The 23,150-nt window shown below is 45.1% G+C and overlaps 1 protein-coding gene across 4 annotated transcripts in view; it reads right to left on the minus strand.

The window, feature by feature from the left end:
- PLAGL1 (PLAG1 like zinc finger 1) overlaps positions 1-23,150 on the minus strand; it is an 88,226-nt gene that overhangs the window by 10,386 nt on the left and 54,690 nt on the right. For 2 of the 4 annotated variants that reach the window (XM_019488378.2, XM_014605494.3), the window contains 3 exons: positions 10,177-10,332; positions 8,655-8,767; positions 1,809-1,958 (listed from right to left, as the gene is read on the minus strand). In XM_019488378.2, coding sequence (XP_019343923.1) covers positions 1,809-1,958; positions 8,655-8,767; positions 10,177-10,332 — 419 coding nt within the window. The remainder of the gene's footprint in view (positions 1-1,808; positions 1,959-8,654; positions 8,768-10,176; positions 10,333-23,150) is intronic. The other 2 variants (XM_019488381.2, XM_019488382.2) reach the window with 1 other exon arrangement.

Raw genomic sequence — 23,150 nt, forward strand, 5'->3', positions numbered from 1 at the left:
AACATGCATATGTGACCATATAACATCACTTGTATAAAATCACAAATGCTGTTGATTTTATCAGACTTCTGGATACAGAGCTACTATAAGACAGTGTGAAAGCATGTCATCACAATCATCTATTCTTTATATTCTAGTAATATTTAAAGCTATGTTAGGACTTTATTCAAAGCATTTTAAAACCATTAACTAACTCATCTTCACAGTGCTGCATTGCAGTATTGCTGTCACTGTTCAGATGAAAAGAGTAAAGCAATTAAATGATTTTCCTTATGCCACACAGAACATCTGTGGCAAAGCTGGGAATAGACATTGATAAGTTCTTAGCCTATGCTCCCATGGTCTTTCCTTTAGACTCTGTAGTCTTTCAGTAATTTTTAACGTAGCTATCAATGTTGTGCAGAAATTAATGGTAGTTAATTAAAAAAAGAAAAACCAAGATCCATACATTTTGTTTATTGTATTACTAGAAAATCTTCAGCTTTGTTAAAGAAAAATGAGACTACATTGCAAGGACAGTTTCAGAGTAAAGTAAAAGCTATGGCTGACAACCTTTGGGCCAATTTCAGAGTATTCAAATCACCAACAAAATTCAAGAATCAAGTACCTATATTATATTGTGACTTGTAATTCACAGCTTTTCTCAGGAGGAAAACAAAATCCTAAAAATATTGCATAAACTGATCGTTTTTCAATAATATCACAATACTGTGTAATTCTACAAGGCAAGTCTGTAGTTCCAGTAAAATCACTTTTTACTGGTAGGTAGAACAACAGGACAGTTCTCTTCAAGGAACCTTCAAAGTTGCTCAGTAACTAGCCTCTAAAAAGAGAGGAATTCTTTGGCTGTTTTCAGAAAAAAAGGCTTTTCTATATGCAATGCTGCCACAGCAAGTGCATCATGACTCATTAAGGGTTTAAGAACAAAAGACTTCTCATGACATTCATGTTTAAACTACAGTCACCATCTATGTTATTTGCAAATGATGGTTTTATCACTCTCTGCTCTATCATTTTCTTTCTTATCCCACTCACCAAGTTCCAGGGCACTAGCTGTGGTAAGAAAGCCCAGGTAGCACATATTTTAGTGTGGATTATGTGATTAGGAAAGGGTGTATGTCAGTGGTTCTCAACTGGTGCTACAGCATCCCAGAGTGCCACAAGGACCCCTCAGAGGTGCCACAACACAGGCAGGTAAAACTGCCATGCACACACCTGCTGTATTAGGGGTCTCTGATCAGCCTAAAGCAAGCAGGAGCAGGCTGCTGCTGTGACCCTCCCTGGTTCATCCCTCGAGCACCCTTTCTAGAAACAGAGGTGTGCAGAACAGTTCCACCCATGTGCCTCTTTCTAGGAGGAGCAAGGGCAGGGCAGAGGGAGGTCCAGACCAGGAAGAGATGCACAACACCAGCCAGCCCCTGCCTGTTTTAGGTTGATCAGAGTCAAAATGCAGTCAGGAGCCCTTCCTGGGCTGGCCCTTCCCCACATGCCACAGCCCTTCCTGGGCTGGTCATGCAGCAGGCATGTGGGGCACTTCCACCAGGAGGCAGCATAACCCAGGTGAGAAGCACTGAGTTCAGTTGAGGCAGCACTATCAGTGGCTCTGAACTGGGAATGTCACCACATTCAAAAAAGTGGTGGAGAGGTGCCCTCACCCTGAAAAGGTTGAGTACCACTGGTGTATGTAAAATAGGTCAGATAAATAAATATAACTGGCCTCTCAATTGTGATAAGGCAAGTTAATTTTCTCCTGAATCTTTGCAAATTATTTGAATGCAAGTCATGTGAAGTGGTGCGGCAACAGCTACCTTAATGGTTGTGAAGTAGACTTCTCCACGGTGCTGGTAGGCTACAAGAGTCTGTTCTTCTTGGTTCTGAGCCAACCGGACAAACATCATCCAGTTTCCACAGTCTTCATTGGGAGTGTCCAGAAAGTACTTTCCTCCATCTTTCAATACCTAAAGAAAGGAGATTGGAAGGTAGGAAAAAGGATAGTTATAGCAGACCCCTAGAAAAGAACATACGAACCTTTGTATTTCTGTGAGGCTTTTTGTTTTGTTTTAGGGTTTGTTTTTTTAATCATAGACTCCACTTTTTCTTGCTAATATGCTCTGAAAAATAACAGCTGTTGCAAAATAGATTATTCTTGTTGAGCTTACTAAAGGTTGAGAATGAGTAATTTCTAAAGCACTTAGCTACTAAAACAACTGCTGATATTTGCTTGGAATACAGAATTCCAGGTTACATTTGACAACATCTATGATATTGTTATTGTAGTATCTATAATATAAAAAGATAGTATTTTAAGGTTTAAGCACAAACAAGTAGGCAGAAAGATGAATTTTGAACCTTAATGTGCTTCCTGAGTGCTTGATCTCTCCACTTTTAATGCCGTGTTAAAACTGTATTCTGCATGGAACAATATTGTCATTGATATGAAAAATCTGGCAAAGTCAAGTCCCACTAAAGTGACATTTGAACATCCTCTTGACTGACCATGTGTTGAATACCTAAAAGGAGGTAAGTACTAATGAATAATCTTGCCGCTCTCTTCACTTCACTTTATTCCCTCTAGATTCCTTTTAAATGGAAAAAGAGAAGGAATGTGCTGGAAAGGAGGTCTTAGATCTGCTGCCAGCATGCCACTCATCAGTGACACACACTGAAAGATGCATTACTCAGCTGAAGCTGCACATCCATGGTGAGTATGCTAACACTTCATACAGATATTCCATGCATCTGTTCCATTAACCCAGTGATTCTCAACCAGAGTGCTGCAGCACCCTGGGGTGCCTTGAGATCCTTTCCAGGGTGTCACAGGTTGCCACACAACATTAACACCATTAGGTATGCAAACATGATTCACAAGATAAACTCAGAGATTTCAAATAGAATTCATAGTGTTAAAAACATTCTGACCTGTTGTGGTCTTTCTCAGTTCTTTGGAATGGAAAAGTTGCTTTTGTTTTTCTTTAGTCACAAAAATGAGTGAAAAATAAGAGCTGGAATTATCCAAGGAGTGCCCTGAATCTAAAAAGATTGAGAACTATTGCATTAATCATTTGAAAGCTCACAAAAAGTTATGAAGCAGTTACGTGACATTTCCTTGCCTATTAAGAAATTGTTGCCTAAGCTTGCTAAGTTTGTGATGAAAATACATTTTTTTTCTGGAGAAATCCTGTACTCAGTCACACACTCAGGATTCTAGAAGACAGAAAACAAAGTTCCTTTTGCTGTGCTGTAAGAAATTCAGATAAAAATCTGCTCCCATTCTCTGCATCTGGGGAAGTAACTCATAGATGAGTAAGAGCTATGCCTTTAGGATATACCTATATGCTAATTAAAACCATGGGAAGTACTGAGAGGAGACCATGATGGGGAATATAACTTGCTTAAAAGATAGGTAAGAGAAAAAAATTAATGGGTTGATTCATCCATGCTGGAATACATGTTATATTTCATGTAAGTGCAGAAAGAAGGGGAGGTGGAAGAAAATTCACCCCAATGAAAAGCAGGTGCTGTTTGCAATGTCAGCTTCCCATAAGTGTCCCACTGGGAGGTTAATTCTGTGCATAACTTGTTTGAAGAGATTTCCACTAGCAACAGGTGTCAGAAGGAATGGATTGTATCAGCTAATACTGCTTGCTTCTGAGGCTGTGTTGCCTGGCTATGGGTTATCAAACAGCAGGCAGTGGGTATCCTGTGTTAATTCATCCATTTCCTACATTATATTAGCAGTAAATGGTGTAATCCAGAATGAAATCAAGGTCAGTGGCACTTTCAGTTTATATGAGAGGGTGTACTTACATATTGCTAGATGGTGAAATACATCTCTATGGTCCGACTAAAATACAAAAGGGTTACTGTAATGGAAAACCACTGTAGTGGTTTTCTCTTCCATCCTACCAGTGACCGGACGAGGAAGACGGCAGGAGAACTGCATCAGAGAGACCAACTGGCGGCTTCGGCAGTGGTGTCTCGAGGCAGGCTTCGGCTTCCTGGACCATGACCCGCACATCACGACGAGGGACATGCTCAGCTGGGATGGGCTTCACCTGTCCCCCAAAGGTAAGCGTGTGTTTTCTTCTAGGTTGGCGGATCTCCTCCGGCGGGCTTTAAACTAGGCTCGTCGGGGGGAGGGGAGTACGAGGGCAGGGGAAGCTGTGGACCACCAAACCATGTGGCACCCACAAGGACAGCCCAGCCTGAAGAAGGAGAACATTGGGAACCTGAAAGCCATGGGGAGGCCAGCACAACAGAACAGGTAAGGAACAAGAAGGTAAGAAACAATGGGCCCCATGGGACTGGGAGCAGGGGGGCAGCAAAGGCGCCAGTCGCAGGGCTCAAGTGCCTATATACTAATGCTAGGAGCATGGGGAACAAGCAGGATGAACTAGCGCTCCTGCTTGCACTAAACACCTATGACTTAGTGGGGCTAACAGAGACCTGGTGGGATTCATCCCATGACTGGGCGGTACATATTGAGGGCTATAGATTGTACAGAAAGGACAGGTCGGGGAAGAAAGGGGGGGGGTTGCACTTTATGTCAGTGAGCAATATACATCAACCCTCATCAAGACAGAATCCGAGGCTGAGGAAGTAGAAGGATTGTGGGTTAGGCTACATGGGGGGCAAGGAGAAAGGGATTTGGTGGTAGGGGTCTGTTACAGACCCCCACACCAAGGGGAAGAAATAGATGCGGGGCTCCTGAGGCAACTCTCGGAGACCATAAAAGCTAAAGAGGCGGTAGTCATGGGGGACCTAAACTACCCGGACATCTGCTGGGAGACGCAGACAGCAAGGTCCCATCGCTCACGCAGGTTTCTAACTTGTGTACAGGACCTCCACCTGACACAGGAGGTGTATGGTCCCTCTAGGGGGAATGCCATACTGGATCTGGTATTGGCAACGGGAGATGACATGATAGGGGACCTCCAAATCGGTAGCTATCTGGGAGACAGTGATCACCTTATGATAGAATTCAACATAAGACGGCGAGTGGGTAAGGTAACTAGTAGGGTGAAAGTGCTAGACTTTAGGAAAGCTGATCTCATTGCACTCAGGCGATTAGTCAAGGAAGCACTGCAGAGTAGGAGTTTTGATGGGATGGGTGCCCAAGAAGGGTGGCTGTGCCTAAAGGAAACGATCCTTTGGGCACAAAGCAAGACAATCCCCGAGCGAGGCAAAAGAGGGAAAGGGGCCAGGAGGCTTCCATGGCTGACCAGAGAAATCCAGGGCAGCCTAAGGGCCAAAAGGGGAGCACATAAAAAGTGGAAACAGGGTGAGATCACTAAAGATGAATATACCTCCTCTGCTCGTGCTTGTAGGGAGGCAGTTAGGCGGGCCAAAGCTACCATGGAGCTGAGGATGGCAACCCAAGTAAAGGACAACAAGAAATTGTTTTTTAGATACATAGGGAGTAAAAGGAAGGCCCAGGGAGGAATAGGACCCCTGCTAAATGGGCAGAAGCAATTGGTGACAGATAGAGGGGACAAGGCTGAACTCCTCAACGAGTTCTTTGCCTCAGTGTTCCTAAGCGAGGGGCACGACAAGTCTCTCACTGGGGTTGTAGAGAGGCAGCAGCAAGGCGCCAGACTTCCATGCGTAGATCCTGAGGTGGTGCAGAGTCACTTGGAAGAACTGGATGCCTTTAAGTCGGCAGGCCCAGATGGGCTCCATCCCAGGGTGCTGAAGGCACTGGCCGACGTCATTGCAGAGCCACTGGCGGGAATATTCGAATGCTCGTGGCGCACAGGCCAAGTCCCGGAGGACTGGAAAAGGGCTAACGTGGTCCCCATTTTCAAAAAGGGGAGGAAGGAGGACCCGGGCAACTATAGGCCGGTCAGTCTCACCTCCATCCTTGGTAAAGTATTTGAAAAAATTATCAAGGCTCACATTTGTGAGAGCCCGGCAGGACAAATTATGCTGAGGGGAAACCAGCATGGGTTTGTGGCGGGCAGATCGTGCCTGACCAACCTAGTCTCTTTCTATGACCAGGTTACGAAACGCCTGGACACAGGAGGAGGGGTGGATGTCGTATACCTGGACTTCAGGAAGGCCTTCGATACGGTATCCCACCCCATACTGGTGAACAAATTAAGAGGCTGTGATGTGGATGACTGCACAGTCCGGTGGGTGGCAAATTGGCTAGAGGGTCGCACCCAAAGAGTCGTGGTAGATGGGTCGGTCTCGACCTGGAAGGGTGTGGGCAGTGGGGTCCCGCAGGGTTCGGTCCTTGGACCGATACTCTTTAATGTCTTCATCAGCGACTTGGACGTGGGAGTGAAATGTACTCTGTCCAAGTTTGCAGATGACACAAAGCTATGGGGAGAAGTGGACACGCTGGAGGGCAGGGAACAGCTGCAGGCAGACCTGGATAGGCTGGACAAGTGGGCAGAAAACAACAGAATGCAGTTCAACAAGGAGAAATGCAAAGTGCTGCACCTAGGGAGGAAAAATGTCCAGCACACCTACAGCCTAGGGAATGACCTGCTGGGTGGCACGGAAGTGGAAAGGGATCTTGGAGTCCTAGTGGACTCCAAGTTGAACATGAGCCGGCAGTGTGACGAAGCCATCAGAAAAGCCAATGGCACTTTATCGTGCATCAGCAGATGCATGACAAATAGGTCCAGGGAGGTGATACTTCCCCTCTATAGGGCGTTGGTCAGACCGCAGTTGGAGTACTGCGTGCAATTCTGGGCGCCACACTTCAAGAAGGATGCGGATAACCTGGAGAGGGTACAGCGAAGGGCAACTCGTATGGTCAAGGGCCTGCAGACCAAGCCCTACGAGGAGAGACTAGAGAACCTGGACCTTTTCAGCCTCCGCAAGAGAAGGTTGAGAGGCGACCTTGTGGCTGCCTATAAGTTCATCACGGGGGCACAGAAGGGAATTGGTGAGGATTTATTCACCAAGGCGCCCCCGGGGGTTACAAGAAACAATGGCCACAAGCTAGCAGAGAGCAGATTCAGACTGGACATTAGGAAGAACTTCTTCACAGTTCGAGTGGCCAAGGTCTGGAACGGGCTCCCAAGGGAGGTGGTGCTCTCCCCTACCCTGGGGGTCTTCAAGAGGAGGTTAGACAAGTATCTAGCTGGGGTCATTTAGACCCAGCACTCTTTCCTGCTTATGCAGGGGGTCGGACTTGATGATCTATTGAGGTCCCTTCCGACCCTAACATCTATGAATCTAACTAACATCTATGAAAACCCCACAGTAGTCAGCACACTGCCATGACCTTCCTCAGCCCCATCCTGTGCAATCCATAAGAGATGATGGATTGGGAGTGAGGAGTTTACAAAGGTACAAAAAGATAACCAAGTTTGTGGCAGTGCAGAGAAGAGGACAGACTGTCAGTTCTTGACTCCTGGAGAAGAGCTTACTGAAGGCAGAAACTTCTCAGGTGATGGCTGATATTGGTCTAGGCAAACCATATCTCCTTAGTCTTAAAATGGGATACTTTGAAAAGTCTAATGGGGTGGGGGGTTCCCTAAACACCTTCAGTACCTCACAGCACTCTGCTCTACCCCTGGTTCAGCTGTCTCTGAGCCCTGGTCCCACCTAAGTGTGCCAGAGAAGGGATGCAGGGGTAGAGTCTACCAGGTCTATTATCATGGGCTCCATAAAAGGAAGACAGTCCGACCATGGACTACCATGGAACACCCCAAAGGGAAGAGAATCCTACCATGAGCTGGTGTTATTTTATTTGTGTTTGGTTCCTTTTGGCCACTAATAACCCCAGAAGGCATCAGCTTCTACAGGCCATGCCAAGTTCTCCTATAACTGGACCTAGACATCATGGCCCAGAGGCTGGATGACATCTGGGTTCCCTGGGTGAGGAATTCCATACAGGTAAATATACAAGCTGAATACTATTTGCACCACAGTAGTGCCCAAAGGCCCCAATCAGCATCAGAATCGGTGGGCATTATACAAATATGTAGAAAGTTATAGTACCTTACTAACTTGCAGTCTCAATATACAAGATAAACAAGAAGCAGTATGTCAAATATATCTCTTGTGATTATATTTTTATAAGTCCCCATATTGACCGCTTTGCTATCTGTGCCATTAATGTTGATTCAGTGCATCGAGCTTCATTTGTTCGGTGAGAGAGTTGTTTTAAGTATTTTTCCCCTCCTTTAAGGTTACCAAAAGTATCAACGCATAGACTTTACCAAAGCTTTACCTGTGCTACTCTACCCCATGGGACAACTTTCTAATATTAAGCAGTCTCTTCACTCATGTATAGGTGCCTTCTATTGTGAGGTACTAGAAAAAGGCGCATTAGCCTATTTTAATGCACACTGGTGAAAGCGCGCTTATTTTGTGACACTTTATTTAATATGCATTAAAATAGGCTAATGCACATTTAAGCACATGTGTAGATGTGCTCAGTGTGATATTTTAATCAGGTTATGTATTGTTAAATGGAAAAACAAATGGAACAATTTGACCTGAAAGTTAAGAAACTTTGGCAGAGGTGCTCTTATCACATGTTAACATCAAAGTCTTACATCAGGAACATACACGGGGAAAAAGAAAGATACTCATGATCCTTACAAATAAGCAGAAATACGTCAAAGCTCTCTTGTAATACCCTGAAGCCCCATAAAGCAAATCCTCCGAGACCCAGCCCAACCGGAGTTGGTTACCTGCAGAACTAGCCTGCTGTCATCATAGTGGGTCAGTTTTGTAGACAGTTTGCCAACATATGGACCAAATTGTGTTCTCTTCTGTATGACTTTCTTAGCAAACACTCCCAGGACTGTGAATAAAAGTGAGACCAATCTAAGATGAATACACATATCATTAACTATTTCCTAAATATTTATAACTGAGGGAAAAGAACCAGCCAAAAAAAGACGGACAAAATGAACTCTTCTAAATGAGGAGTGACCAAGGTATGACCCATATGCTGGAGCCAGCCCACAGACCAGTGATATCCAGCCTTCAGGGCTCCCATGGGTCTAGAAATTTGGTGGTGCAGCAAGCAGGGGCAGCGTTAATTGCCCTGCAGGCCAGATAATACAACTCCCCACACCAGACTGGACCTGAGGATCAGCCCTGTGAAACAGACTGAGCCCATAGATTGGCCCTGTACAACAGAACTGGCTTGCAAACCAACTTCACGCCACTCATCTGGTTCATAGGGACAAAAGAGCTGAGCAAAACTGTCCTACACTACAGCTGAGCAACACATCAGGAAAATTGTTCTACTAGGTAAAAACCTTAAAATGTACAAGAACCTGAAATCACTTTTAAAAATAGGACTTTGATTCATTGAATAAATAATGTTTAGAAAATCACCCAAGTCACAATGGATTGCACTCTTTTCCCTTAAGAGAAAATTAAAAAGTGAGATATGTGTATGCAACGCTCAAACCTGCTGATACTTATCTGCTGATAAACAGCATTTCCCCTTGCATATGTGACATATTGATTTGTACAGTTTTGTCAAAAAATCCAAACCCATCCCAAAGTAAACTATTTTACAATGTCCATTATTCCTCTCCATGAATGTTGATGATAGCACAGAAGACCTTATTTTATTATTACAAAGCTATCTATAATTAGATTTACAAAACATAATGGAAATATCTACAAATTAACAATGTCCAAGTCTGGGGACTACAAATTATCCTGTTGCCTGAAAGAAACCATTCTGTCTATAGTACCAATCAGAAATGCTGAAACTGTGAATTGGACAAAATCTTACAGGCTTCCTGACTTTTTTGGAGGAGGGGGGAAAGGGGAAATTTAATTACTGCTTTGTTTATATGTTTCTGTTGAACACTCTCTTTGCATACCTCCACCACAGTCAATTGAAAAAACCTATCAGTAATACTGCATTGCTATTGATTTTGGATACTTCTAGTCAGGTATTTATAATGACATTTGCTCAACAAAGCAAATCAGTCTCATGCTGTTAGTGTATATGGCATTCAAGTTCATGGTGGCATTCTGCCATCAATCTCTGCGTGGAAATTCATGGAAAGCCAAGCACCACCACCCCCCCCCCCCAATCAATAGCTGGGTTTCCAACCTTAATCATACTCATCCAAAAAGATAGGTTGTGTACAACTACCTGAAGCAAAGACCACCTCTAAGCTACAAACCAATATTAATACTCTTGTCCCTCCTCAAGACTGTACCTATAAGAGCTAAAATACTTACTCTGTTGGTTCTCAGCTCGCAGCTCCAGCACTTGTAAAGTGAGGTAGTGAGGTAGGGTAAGGCGGGCACGGCTAGGAATAACCCTGTCTTTAACCCTGATGAGTGGTCCATGGAGTTTGCATTCTCCTATAAGGTTTTTGCCACAGTCCTCACACCCTATAAGCCAAGAAGAAAGCTCCTAATTATAAAAATATCATACTGTTTTCCACTTCACAACAAGTTGAGACTGGAAAAGAGAATGGAAGAGAATGAAAAAGAATTTCTGGCATTTATATAGCAGATTTCATGTTGGAGGATCCCAAAATACATCCAAGACTTTAAAGGGCACCCAACTTATACACAGGGATAATTTCACCCTCCAACTACATGCAGCCACCTCTGAAGAGGAGCAGAGCAAATATTCTTCAGTTACACAGCCGCATAAATAAGACTTAAGATTTATCTCAGGCTGCAATATTTAGCAACATCTTATCACATATTTATTCCCTGTTCAACTAACAATCGTAGGTTAGCGAAGAAGAGATTGTAAGTCATGGTAGCCCGCATATCCCTCAGTGTGAGCTCTTGCAAAATAAACAGTGCTGGTTGAAGTATTGTTCCTAAGCTCCAAAGACTCTAATGCTATAGTGCCCTAGCTGGTCAGAAACTGGCTCCCTATCCCCATGCCTGCCCAATCTATATTTGCGTGCAGACCCGGACATAGGCATGGGTGAACCGGGCAGCAGTCTGGGGCCCAGACAGAAAGGGGGTCTAAAAAAATTACAGTTGAAAGAAAAAGTTGTAATATTGCGCATATACGGGACTGGCAATGTTATCAATTGAAAACAAACTATTTAAAAATATCGATACCACAGATGTGATAAAGACTTTTGTAACAAAAAAAATCCTTATCTCTGGCAAAGGGGAGCCTGATACTAAAAGTTTGCCTGGGGCCACCAGGAGTCTAGGTACGCCACTACTTGTGTGTATGTACGTATACAGGAATTCTTCATCTTGCTCATTTGCTGGCTCATGAAGTTGAAGATGGGAAATATGTACGCTCAGAATTCTCAAAACCTTTGTTTACATGATCTAAATAATGGCCATCAGAGGAACCACACACAAAAAGTTTTTTAAGCCAAGTTCACATTAACAATTTATACTAAATATAAATTACAGAATGCAGTTACAAAGCTCTGTAACTCCTGTCAGTAGCAAGTAGTTGTGTACCACTTCAGAAACTAGCCCTTAGTTTATACCCTAAAAACATGCTCCCTAGCCAGTCTCCAGAATTCAAGTGTAAACTGTTCTTAAAAAACAGGGTAATTTTATTCATTGTAAGCTACAGCATTGCTTACTGAAGCACAAAGGCCCAAATCAGTATTATTTATACCTATGTTAATGCACAACACAAAAAGCTATTTATCATCATACTTGCCCTACTCGTACTATTATCTTTAAACCATTTCAGACTTTTCTTTTTCTTATTGTTGTTTTTAAAAGATTAGCATTGGTTAAAACACTTTAGACAAATCTTGTATTTTCCCTAATACAACATGCACCTAAGCAAGGAAGCTGATTTTCTGACCAAAATGGAAGCACCTTGCATTGAGTCCTGCTCCACAATGAAGCAGCTGTTGCATTACTAGTCAAGCAGCTGAGGGAGTCAACTGACATAATGGCTCATTGTTCTTTACTCAGAGGGGTTAATGATCATCTCTTCTCTTAATAGTTTTCATGGTCCACTAATCAAGCTAACCTTGGCAATTGTCTGTTTGCTACCTGCTCCTAATCTCTCTCCGTCTCTCTCTCTCCCACTGTTTTGCAGCCTTGAAGCCTCTTATGCTCTTTTCAGAATGATAGATCTGCTCACAGAGATCAGGCTTCAGCAACGCTATGGTTCCAGCTTTAATTAAGCAGGAAAGGGAGGGAGAGTCAGCTGAAGACTAGGCTTTGAACCTGCTCTCTACACCCATAACTCTGAAACAATATTTTTTTCTTCATTCTTTCAAAGCGAGGTCCAGCTTATATTCCAGGACATGCTATATGAGAGAAAATACAGTGTACTTTAAATTTTTCAGCTTTAAAAATGCTAAAATGTTATCAATATTTACTGGTAGTCTCTGAAGGGTATAGCTAGCAACAAAATGTTCAAAATTAAGAAAGTAAGCTTTGTTTGGCTTTCGTTCAAATTCTACAAATGCTCACTTTCTCTATACAGCATAGGTCAGCTACCAGCATTAAAACAATGCAGTAGTAAGAAAATAGTTAAAACACCACACAAGCTTTTATGATTTAGTTATTGTTTATGAATTAGTTCATTTCAAACTTAGCTTTACTGTTGGACTGAAAAGATGGCAAACTGCTTGTACTTAAAAGAATTCTCTTTACATTGATGTATAGCATTAGCTCTAAACGTTCCATAACAGGGGAGCAGAAAACTATTTGAAGATGCTGACTTGTATAATGAAAATGAGCACCTGCATAATTAATAATTCCAGTGCATCTTAATGATGTGTCAAAGAGATTTAAAGAATATTTAGGACAATAGCTTTTTATATTAGAAAATACATTATTTCTTTAATACTTAGAAAGTTGGAATTTATTAGACATCTTAGGAGGGAGGGAGAGAGTGTGTGTGTATTTATATTCAAATTTTATCTTAAATGAAAGAACCAAAATATACAAGTCCTGCATAGCTCCTGTTGAAGTCAGAGGGAACTACATATTTATTCAGAAGCAGAATCTGGCCAACAGATAACTACAAAGCAAAATTTAGGACAAATGGCACAAAAGGCATGTTTAGTTACTTAGAAAACTTTTCTCAAGGGCTAAATACAGACAGTCAAAAAGTCTGAGGCTGAATCAATTCAATCTTTGTAGGTTAGTCTAAATTGCATAGACTGAAGCGATAAGCAAGTGAACAGACATTGACTTTTGATTCCAGAAATTGGCCCTACCCACTGATCCCTCTGTTACTTAAGCAGCTGGGCCAGATTAGGGCCTGGCCATGCCCCCCCTCCCACCCGCTTGAGTGGGGTGCAAGTGGGGAAGCCCCTACCAGGCAGACTGGGGTTGGTGTGGGCCACAGTGAGGGTTTAAATCCCACTCCTGTCATATTCATCTGGCTGAGCCGGGGCCTCCCTTTGCTCAAGCAGGGAGGAGGGAAAAGCGTCTAAGGGCTTCCCCGCCAACCCCATCAGGCAGACCCAGGCTGGAGTCCATGCAGGCCAGGGTGGGAATTTAAACCCCCCACGCCCCTCCATCACACTCAGCTGGCCAGGCTGAGACAGGGTTTGGCCATGCCCTGCCCCTCCACTTGAGCGGGGGCGGGGAGGGGGGGAAGCCTCTGAAGGCTTCCCTCCTCCCTGCTAGACAGACCCCAGCTGGGGTCCAGTACTAGAGTTTTCCTTCTCACCCCCTTCTCTTCGATATTGCTCCGTCTAGGAAGCAGAGGGACAGGGCAGACACTGTTCTGCTGGAGCAGACAGTATAGCACAGCCCAGGATTGCAAAGCATCCTGGGATGCTGGGGGACTGTGAGTTAACTTGAATTGGGAGGGGATCTGGGACAGAAGTTCTATAAGCCAATTTAACCTAAATCAGTTAAGTATATGTGACTACATCCAACCAGGTTTATCTTAAACTGGTTTTGGCCACTTTGAAAGTGGTTTATGTGCACTGAGCTTCTGCTCTGTTACAGGTTTAAACTAGTTTCTGATCACTTAAATTGGTCTTTGTGTAACTTCTGTCCTTAGAAGGTGCTGATTTCCTACGATTTCAGTTTATTGATGTGGGAGTTCAGTGTCTCTGAAAGTTACAGTATTGCCAGCTCCAAACATTTAAAAGTCTTAAAAGTTGATCAAAACCCATAAAATTGAAAGAAAAAAATTGAAACTCAAGTGTCTATTTCCTTTCTGCTATTTGACCCCTGAAATTTCATGTTTTCTAGCTAGTCTCCTCTATTATGTTATATTTTGTTTTGTTTTTAAGGAAAGCTAAAATGTGTACATTCATCTTATTCTAGGAGCAGTAACTATCAGGAATATACCAGTTGGCATGAAACCCTTGTTGCCATCAAAAATTAATTTAGGACCTTTTAATTGAGCACCTTACTATGGATTGTAGTACTGTGCCTTAAGCACTACACGTGAAAACATTAAACTAAATCTTTATACTGGTATTTAGAAAGTGAAAAGGCAAGAGAGAAGGTAAAAATGAAAAAAAAATACTGAATGAAAAAAACACTGTTTGGACAGCCAAATAATGATAATTTGTAAAATAGGAATGGTAACTCAACATGAAAGACACAGGAAACTTTCAGTATTACTGGTAATTTGTGTTGCAGCTGATTTTGGATAATAAAACATTAGAAAGCCTAACTAAAATTTAAAAAAAATCGAATACATAACTTCATTTTAAAACAGTTGTGAAAGTCTCTTGCTTTCCGAAATTTTCTTTGCCACCCTTCCTATGTCTAAAACTACATCAATGTGGGTTGGGAAGGACTGGTAAACAGCAATTCTTGGCAAGAGAGACATCAGTTTTATTCACAATTACAAAGATAAATGAAACAGTGGAAAGTGTCTTTATGTCTATCTTCTATCATTCAACAGTTATTTACCTATGATATAAGTACTCAATGCCATTTTGTTTTAATATATTTATCTATCTAAATACGTGGGTACAAATATACTATTTTTCATTTGATCTGGAAACTGAAATTCCAACATTAGGCTTGAAAACAGACCAGCATTTTTTTTCCTCATGTTGTGTGAATACAGAGAGTAGGCCCTGATCCTTCAAAGATTTACAGGTGCCTTTATTGTAAGCACTGTGGGTAACAACAATGAAGGCTAAGATTCATGCATGAGTGGACCCAGTGGGTGCGTCTATATGAGACACTCCAGTGCAGTAGCAACAAGCTATTGTGCTGTAGCTCATTGCTACCATGCAGTAGCATTGCCAAGCACTAACCGTGCAGTGATGGTACTGCACAGTAGCATTGGGCAAAAACCCTGTGGCAACTGTACTGTGCAGTAACACCAGGTACTTTAGTTATTTAATGCTTACACAAGTACTTTAGTACTTATGAAAGTACTAAATGACTGCACAGTAACAACTGCGCAGTCTGCCACACATGTAGACTTGGCCAGTGTATAGTTTTATCTACCATATCCAAGATGGTTCATAAGTGCACAGTTCTAAAGGTAACTGTACCTTACTTCATTGAAGTAAGTGGCCTTCTAAGTCTCTTTAGATTCTTTTCCATAAAGGCCTGCAGACTAAGTGTTACTGTTCCCTACAAAAAATGGGTTTATCAGATAGTTCCAATCGTCATGACAACCATGTATGGTCAAATCACTGACCATATTTGCTTTCAGAAGTATTGGTTGTCTGAGACAAACACTCTGAGTCTCCCCGTCATGCTTCTAATCAACATCCCTCTGAGTCACTCAGTCCTCTGTCTACTCTGATGACGTCACTCTGTCCTCTATCTATAGCGATGACAAAGGTAGGGCTGAATAACTGGCCCTGACAGAAAGGACATTAATGGGCATTTTAATGTCTGCTAATATTGCCACCACCGCTTTCAGTATTGCACAAGACTTTCTGATTAATTATCTTTCATATTGGCTGGCACTACAAAGTGGCTCAAAACAGTGATTGGAGCTGCCTGAGCTTATTAATAAGGAAACCTTTTAACAAGAAACCTCCCAGTACTAATGTTCAGTAAGAGATGTGAAAAGAGTGCGGAGCAGGTTTTTACACTCCAGCTGTCCATACATACAGAAAATTAATTGAACCATTTTTTCTTTTTATTAAAGACATCCGTGCATCTACAAGGGAAAAGCTAATGCTGGTCATCCACAATCACAATTTATTATTTTATTTCTGTAAAGTTTGTAGGTATGTCTATCAAATAAACTGGAATAGTCAATCTGCCTCACCAAGACATGAGCAGGAGAGAAGGAGGTGAGGAGAGAGGGTAGGAAAAAGATCAACAGCCTTGAGAAGCTGATGAGAACACTGGAAGGCTCAGTACTGAGAGTCACAGGAGACAAGGGCCAACAGTGGCGATACGTAGGGGGTACATGGGAATGCACATGCACCCCCTGAGAGTGCTGGTGCACCCCCCGACTGGCCATGCTCCCCACTTAGGCGATGGGCAGGCAGGAGCACCGGTGCCCCCCCTGCGAGCGCCAGCCAGGGAGTGAGAGCTGGATGTAGGCCACAGCCACTTCCAGGAGCACCGCAGCTGCTCATCGGTTGGTAAGTTTTGCTACGAAGGGACACCTCCCCTCTGGCCAGTGAGATTGGTCGCGGGGGATCCCCCCCACCAGTTGTTGACTGGTCGCTGGGGAGGCATGTGCCCCCCATGACAAAGGTGGCACCAGTTACCCATGTGGGCCAACATCCAAAGAAAGGTCAGGAAAAGGCTTTGGGGAGTTGAAGAGAGAACCCATAGGGGAATGATTCTCAATCAGGGTACCATGGCACCCTGGGGTACTGTGAGATTCTTTTAAGGGTGTAGCTGTGTACTGTATGATATTAGCACTGTTAGGTCTGCAAACACCTATGTGCAATTCACAAGATAAAACTAGGGATTTTAAATAGGAATCCATAATGTCAAAAACATTCTGACCTGTTGTAGTCTTTTAGTTCTTTGAATTAGAAGAATTGCTCTATTATTTTTCCATAGTGAAAAAATGAATGAAAGCTAAGAGTTGGCATTTTGCAAGGGGGGTACTGAACCTAACAAGAGTTGCCTTGAATCTAAAAATGCTAAAAAATGCCTTATGAGCACTGCCAAAGAGAGACTAGGGTTTTTTGGGAAAGGCAACAAATTTTCTAATGGAGGCACTTGTATTTTCAGCAATATGCAGTCTGGTCCCAGATTTGTCAATAGAATTAGACAAATTCTAATTTGTTTGATCACTCTGCTAACACAGGGGCCCAACAACCTGATATAAACCTCACAAAAATTAATGGAAATATTTCTCTTGGCTTGGTTGGGCTCCAAATCAGACTAGAAGTAGTAGACAGATTTATATGCAGCTCAGGCAAATAGATGCAGTAACAGATGCAGAGAATCGTAAGTGATTTTTTTTTAAAGGATCATTGCTTGGTTTCATCAGTTTTGGTTCATAAATGTGACATACTTTTAATGAAGTAAAGAGACCAGTGTGAGTGCGAAGCCTTGCAACAGTCCAGGTTCTTCAACAGATTTGGGTCCAGGACAATAATTACTCTTCTGTCATTTCTTGGTTATGCACTTACCAACAGTTGAAACTGATGATGCTCTGCTAGAGTCACTGATGGAAGATATTTCCTTTAAAGGCCATGCAAATGAACCTTACTAACAATGTTCCAGAATTCGAGCTACAAAAACAGATTTTCTCATTATACCTGATGTATCTGAAATTCTTATATGGTCAGACTTAAAAAAAACCCCATCTTTCCGTAGTGATTTAGCTTCAGAGGCATTAATAAAAATCACTAACAATCTGGATGTCTTCTGAGTGTAACAAAATTGTTAGAGGTCCTACTTTGACTTCCTGAGCTTAGGTGGAATAACGGTGACTTTTGTTTCAAGTTATAAGGCCCCTGCTAGAAAAGACTGTGGGCTTTGTTGTGCGCAAGCAGCTGAAAAACTTTGCCAAAAGCAGAACAGACACAAAGAACTGCTGTTATAGGGAGGATGTATCTAATCACAGAGTCAATGACCTTATCAATCCATGCCATTCCTCTACAATTCATCAAAACTGTAAACTCTTGAACAAACCTTTTAACAGTCCCCAGGTATCTGCCCTGTAAAGAGCTAGCTCCTATGTAAGTGACCCTGCTGACTCCTCCCTATACAACCAAAAGTATAGGGAAGAGTCTGGAAAAACTGAGGCACTGTAGTATGTAATAGTATCATGGTTCCAGCAGCCAAGGAGCAGGAAGCTGGCATCTCTAGGGCATGTGGGAAGGCAGCAGTGAGTTGCTGGGAAGTGAAAAATAGTGAGAAGGTAGGAAAAGTGGAGCAATTTATCTCTTTCAAATTCCTTCTCCACTTCACTATTTTGGACTGACAGATATCTTGACATCCTACCATTTAACTTCACTCAAGACTTCTGTGCAAATAAAGTGCTTGACTTTATTTTAAACAAGTTAATGCATCATAACTAACAAGCTTGGAGCCTAAATTTTCCCAATTTATAAATACAGATTTCAGTCCCGCCCTCTCCCTGCATTAGCCTCCCAGTACTGTGCTAAGCTTTATGCATGTTATCTATATTTTAAAAGATCATAAATCCCTGAGGACATTATAGAAATTGAATGCAAAGTGCCTTTTGTCTCACTGCCCAAGAGCCCCAGGCTAACAGATGATGATAAAAAAATCTACCAACCTAAATTTCAAAATGTGCTGAGTTGCCAAAATGCACTTGAAGTCAGTGGGAACTGCTGGTACCCAGGATCTCTGAAAATCAGGTCTGAAAATTCCAAAAGTTATCTAGAAACAGTTCTGTCTTTGAGTCTCTTTGGCTAGGGACAGACATTCAAAAAGCCCAAGCCTGAATTTATTCAATTTTTGCAGGTTAGTCTAGCCTGCAGAGATTGAACCAATTGGCAAGTGGATAGACATTCACTTTTGATTCAGGAAATAGAGACACATGCCTGCAGTGGCTCAGGCTAGAAGCCAGGGATCACTAGAGGAAGCCTTCCCTTCCCTTCCACAGTGCTGAGCTGGGGGGGGGGGGGGGGAGTTGTATAGCCAGGCCCTAGCAGGATGCTATGATTAGGGAAGGATTTAAATCCCCTCCCTGTCCTGCACAGTCCCCAGCCAGGGTATGCCTGGAAAGGGAGAGGGAAGCAGCCTTCACCAGGCTTTTCTCCCCACTCACTGCTCAAGGGGCAGGAGTGTTGCCAGCCCCCAGCTAGCACTCTGAGGCAAAGTGGAGGGGGGAAAGGGGAGGCAGGACTACTTGTGTGGAGTGCATGTATCTGGTGATACTGAGCTTTTCAATCTCCCTCCCTACTTCTTCACAGTGTCTGCAGCAAACTGACGGCACTCACTCGTCCCACACATTGTTAACCAGGTCATTTCTCACACCTCTCTCCAGAGCCAGACACAGGCATGGTGAACCAGGCAGCTGTCTGGGGACTGGACAGAAAGGGAGCCCAAAATGGTTATTTTGTTTCCATTGTCCAATTATTATTATTATCATTATCTCTGACAAAGGGAGCCCAATACTAAAAGTTCACCCATGGCTGTCAGGAGTCTAGGTATGGTAGTGCCTCTCTCTGTCCCCTCTTGAACACTGTCAGATTGCAGCCTTTGAAGCAAGCCAGCAGGGAGCTTATCAGAATACAAAGCTTTTATCAGTCCATCAGAAAAACTAAAGGCCTCTCTCTCATTAGTTCACGCTCTCCTAAACAGCTTTTTCCAAGGCATTTATAAAGAAGAACAGAGAGATGTTACCAGCTGACATGCTGATTAATTCCAAAAAGCCCTAAGTGGACACTGTTGTGTCTGCCTTTGTTCCAGTGAGACACACTAGACAGACACACATAGACACCTCTCAGCATTAGCTATCATGGGAGTGGTGTGACCATGATCAGATGGTGGCTGGGGTCTGTGCTGTGGGAGAAGTGAGGGAAGAAGAGGGGGATCCCTGTTAGAGCGGTGAAAGGGGGTAGGACAGGGGGAAGCCAGGCAGAGGTTGCTGTGCCTGTGGTCTACAACTTCTCAGCTAGCCAGAGCTATGACCTTTAATAAGCCATAGAATGGAATGGCCTGGCTCTGGTCTAATGTGGGCTGGGTGGCTTTTGGTGGTTCACCTGCTACGACCAGGTATCTCACCACCTGGACAAGCGAGAGGATGCTGACATTATATACCTAGACTTCCAAAAGGCCTTTGATCTGGTATCCCATGAGATCCTCATGGGAATGGTGGAAGATTGTGGACTTAACTGCTTGATGGTTAAGTGGGTAGGAAACTGTCTTTGAGGTAGGACCCAAAGAGTTCTTATGAACCGATCTGTGTTGTCCTGGCAAGAAATGGCCAGTGTCCCTCACGGGTCCATGCTTGGTCCAGTGCTTTTCAACATCTTTATCTTTGCATGTGGGGGTGAAGAACTTACTGGCCAAGTATGGACAATGCCAAGTTATGGGGGAGCATGGTCATGCCTGAAGATAGGTAGCAGATTCAGACCGACCTGGACAGGCTGGCAAGCTAGGCAGACCGGAATTAGATAAAGTTCAACACTGAGAAGTGTAAAGTGCTCCATCTAAGGGAAAAAAATCCCCAACATACCTACAGGTTAGGTGGTGCCAATCTGACCAGCACCATGACAGAAAGGGACCTGGGGGTAATAATCGACCACAGTATGAACATGAGCCATCAGTGCAATGCTGTAGCCAACAGGGCAAGCAATACTCTAGCATGCATCAATCAATGCATCTCAACCAAAACCAAGGAAGTGATTCTTTCACTGTACTCAGCACTGGTGAGGCCGCAGCTGGAGTACTGCATCCAGTTCTGGACACTGCACTTCAACAAGTATGTGGAAAAACTTGAGAGAGTCCAGAGAAGAGCCACCCATATGACCAGGGACTTGCAAGACAAGCCATACAAGGAGAGGCTGAGGGATGTGAGCCTCTTCAGCCTAAAAAAGAGAAGGCTAAGAGGGGACTTGGTAGCAGCTTACCGCTACATCAGGGGAATACATCAAGAGCTCAGTGAACAACTGTTCACCAGGGCACCCTTGGGGAAAACCAGGAGTAATGGCCACAAACTCCTAGAAGACCGCTTTAGGCTCAAGTCTAGGAAAAACTTCTTCACAGTCAGGGTGTCTAGACTGTGGAATAAACTCCCTGCAAAGGTAGTACAATCCCCTACCCTGGAAATCTTCAAGAGGAGACTAGACAGTCACCTCGCTGGGGTCACCTGACCCCAGCTGTCTTTCCTGCCTAGTATGGGGGGCTGGACCTGATGATCTTGGGAGGTCCCTTCCAGCCCCTAACAATCTATGAATCATCATTGAGGCAGACTTTCCATGCCCCTACACCAGGGGTGGGCAAAATACAGCCCACAAGGCCATTTTATTTGGCCCACAGAGCCCCTAAAATTTTTTTTAAAATAATATTTACCTGCCCTTGGTTCCTGTAAAAAATGACAGGAACCAAGGGCAGCAGGACCCAGGGGAAGCCCCAGCGGGCTCCCACAACAGCAAGGGCTGCCCGCCCCCCCCCCCCCCAGCTGGAAGCCCCAGCAGGGGCTTCTGGCCTGGGAGCACATGGCTGCCCCGGCCGGAACTGCAGGTAAGGGGGAAAGGGGGGGGAGGGGAAGGGCAGGGGAGGACCCTGGGCAGGGAAGGAGCCCAGGGAAAAGTGGCCCGGGGAAAAGCTGGGGCTGCTTTCCCCCCCACCGCACTTTTGCCCACCCCGTGGCCGGCGCCCCGCACTACAGCTGCTCACAGCCCATGTGGGGCTGCCTGTGCCTGCTCCGGACAGCCCCGTGGGCTGTGAGCAGCTGCTGCAGGGAGCACCAGCCACAGGGCAAGGGAAGGGCTGCTTCCTCCCCCACCCTGTGCTCAGCTTTTCCCCAGGCTCTTTCCTGGCGTGGAGAAAAGCAGCCCCTCCCCAGCCCTGTGGCTGGCATCCCACGCTGCAGCCGTTAGCAGCCCAAGCGGGGCTGTCTGGAGCAGGCACAGGCAGCCCAGGTGGGCTGCGAGTGCCTGCAGCGTGAGGCACCGGCCATGGGGCTGGGAAGGGACCACTCCCCCCCCCCCCCCCGCGCTCAGAACCACCTTTTAACCCAGCCCCACTGTCAGCCTGGGCCCTGTGCCGGCTCCGGCCTCACCCGTCAGGGCTGCATGTGGCAACAGCAGCTGTGGCCTCTCCATTTGCTGCGCTGGGCAGTGTTTGCCCCTGTTGTCTCTGGGCTACCCAGCACATGAGCTCTGGGCAGGCAGCAGCAGCCAACACTGCCCTGCACGGCAAGCAGGGGGGCCGCAGCTCTGCCACCAATGGGTGAGCTTGGAGCCGGCTTGGAGCCCAGGCTGGCAGCGGGGCCAAGTTACAAGCTGGTGCTGAGCACAGGGAAAAGCAGCCCCTCATTCGCCCTGTGGCTGGCGCCCCATGCTGTAGTCACTTGCAGCCCACATGGGGCTGCCTGTGGCTGTTCCAGACAGCCCCGCATGGGCTGTGAGCACCTGCAGCAGGGAGTGCCAGCCACGGGGCGAGTGAGGGGTCGCTTTTCCCCATGCTCAGCACCGGCTTCTTCCCTGTCAGTGAGCAGGGAGTCGGGGCTGTGCACTGTTCCCCACCTGTACCGTGGGGCAGGGGGGCACTGGGTGTGAGTGGGCACGGGAGCCAGCGGGAACACAGGGCCTGCACCGATGTCCCAGGGCCAGTGCTGGTGGGGCCCAGAGCAGGGTGGCGGGAGTGCAGGGTCCCAACTGGCAGGGGCTTTATGGAGCTAGCCAGCTCCCCCCTCTCACTGCTGGTGCAGCCCAGTTCCACAGACCCCTGCCAGCCTGTGCCCCGCTTTGGACCCCAGCAGTGTTGGCCCTGGGACAACTTGGTGGTCCCAAGACATTGGGAAATTGGTCCCAAGATGGTGACCAGGGGGCAGGGCACCTGTCAAGGGGCGGGTCTACTCATGTGGCCCTCAACAGCCTGCCAAAACTGGGTAAGCAGCCCGCCACCTGAAATAATTGCCTGCCCCTGCCCTACACCAAGACAAATACCTGAGAGCTGCACCTGCATTGCCACCGCTTCTTCCAGCTCCACCCTGCTCCCTGGCTGCATGAGGCTCAGCGTCCAGCTGGTGGAGGGCTACACTGGGAGCTGCAAACTACATTCATGATTCCACTGCTTTTCTCTGCTCCCCCATCCCCCTACCTCCCAACTGTAGCACAGGCACAGCTGGAAGATGCACAGCCCTGACCCTGCTTCTCTGCCTGTACCTGGGTCAGTGCTGGGCAGTGAAGGGGTGTGTCAGG

Source organism: Alligator mississippiensis, chromosome 1, assembly GCF_030867095.1.
Source record: "Alligator mississippiensis isolate rAllMis1 chromosome 1, rAllMis1, whole genome shotgun sequence".
Taxonomy (NCBI): domain Eukaryota; kingdom Metazoa; phylum Chordata; order Crocodylia; family Alligatoridae; genus Alligator; species Alligator mississippiensis.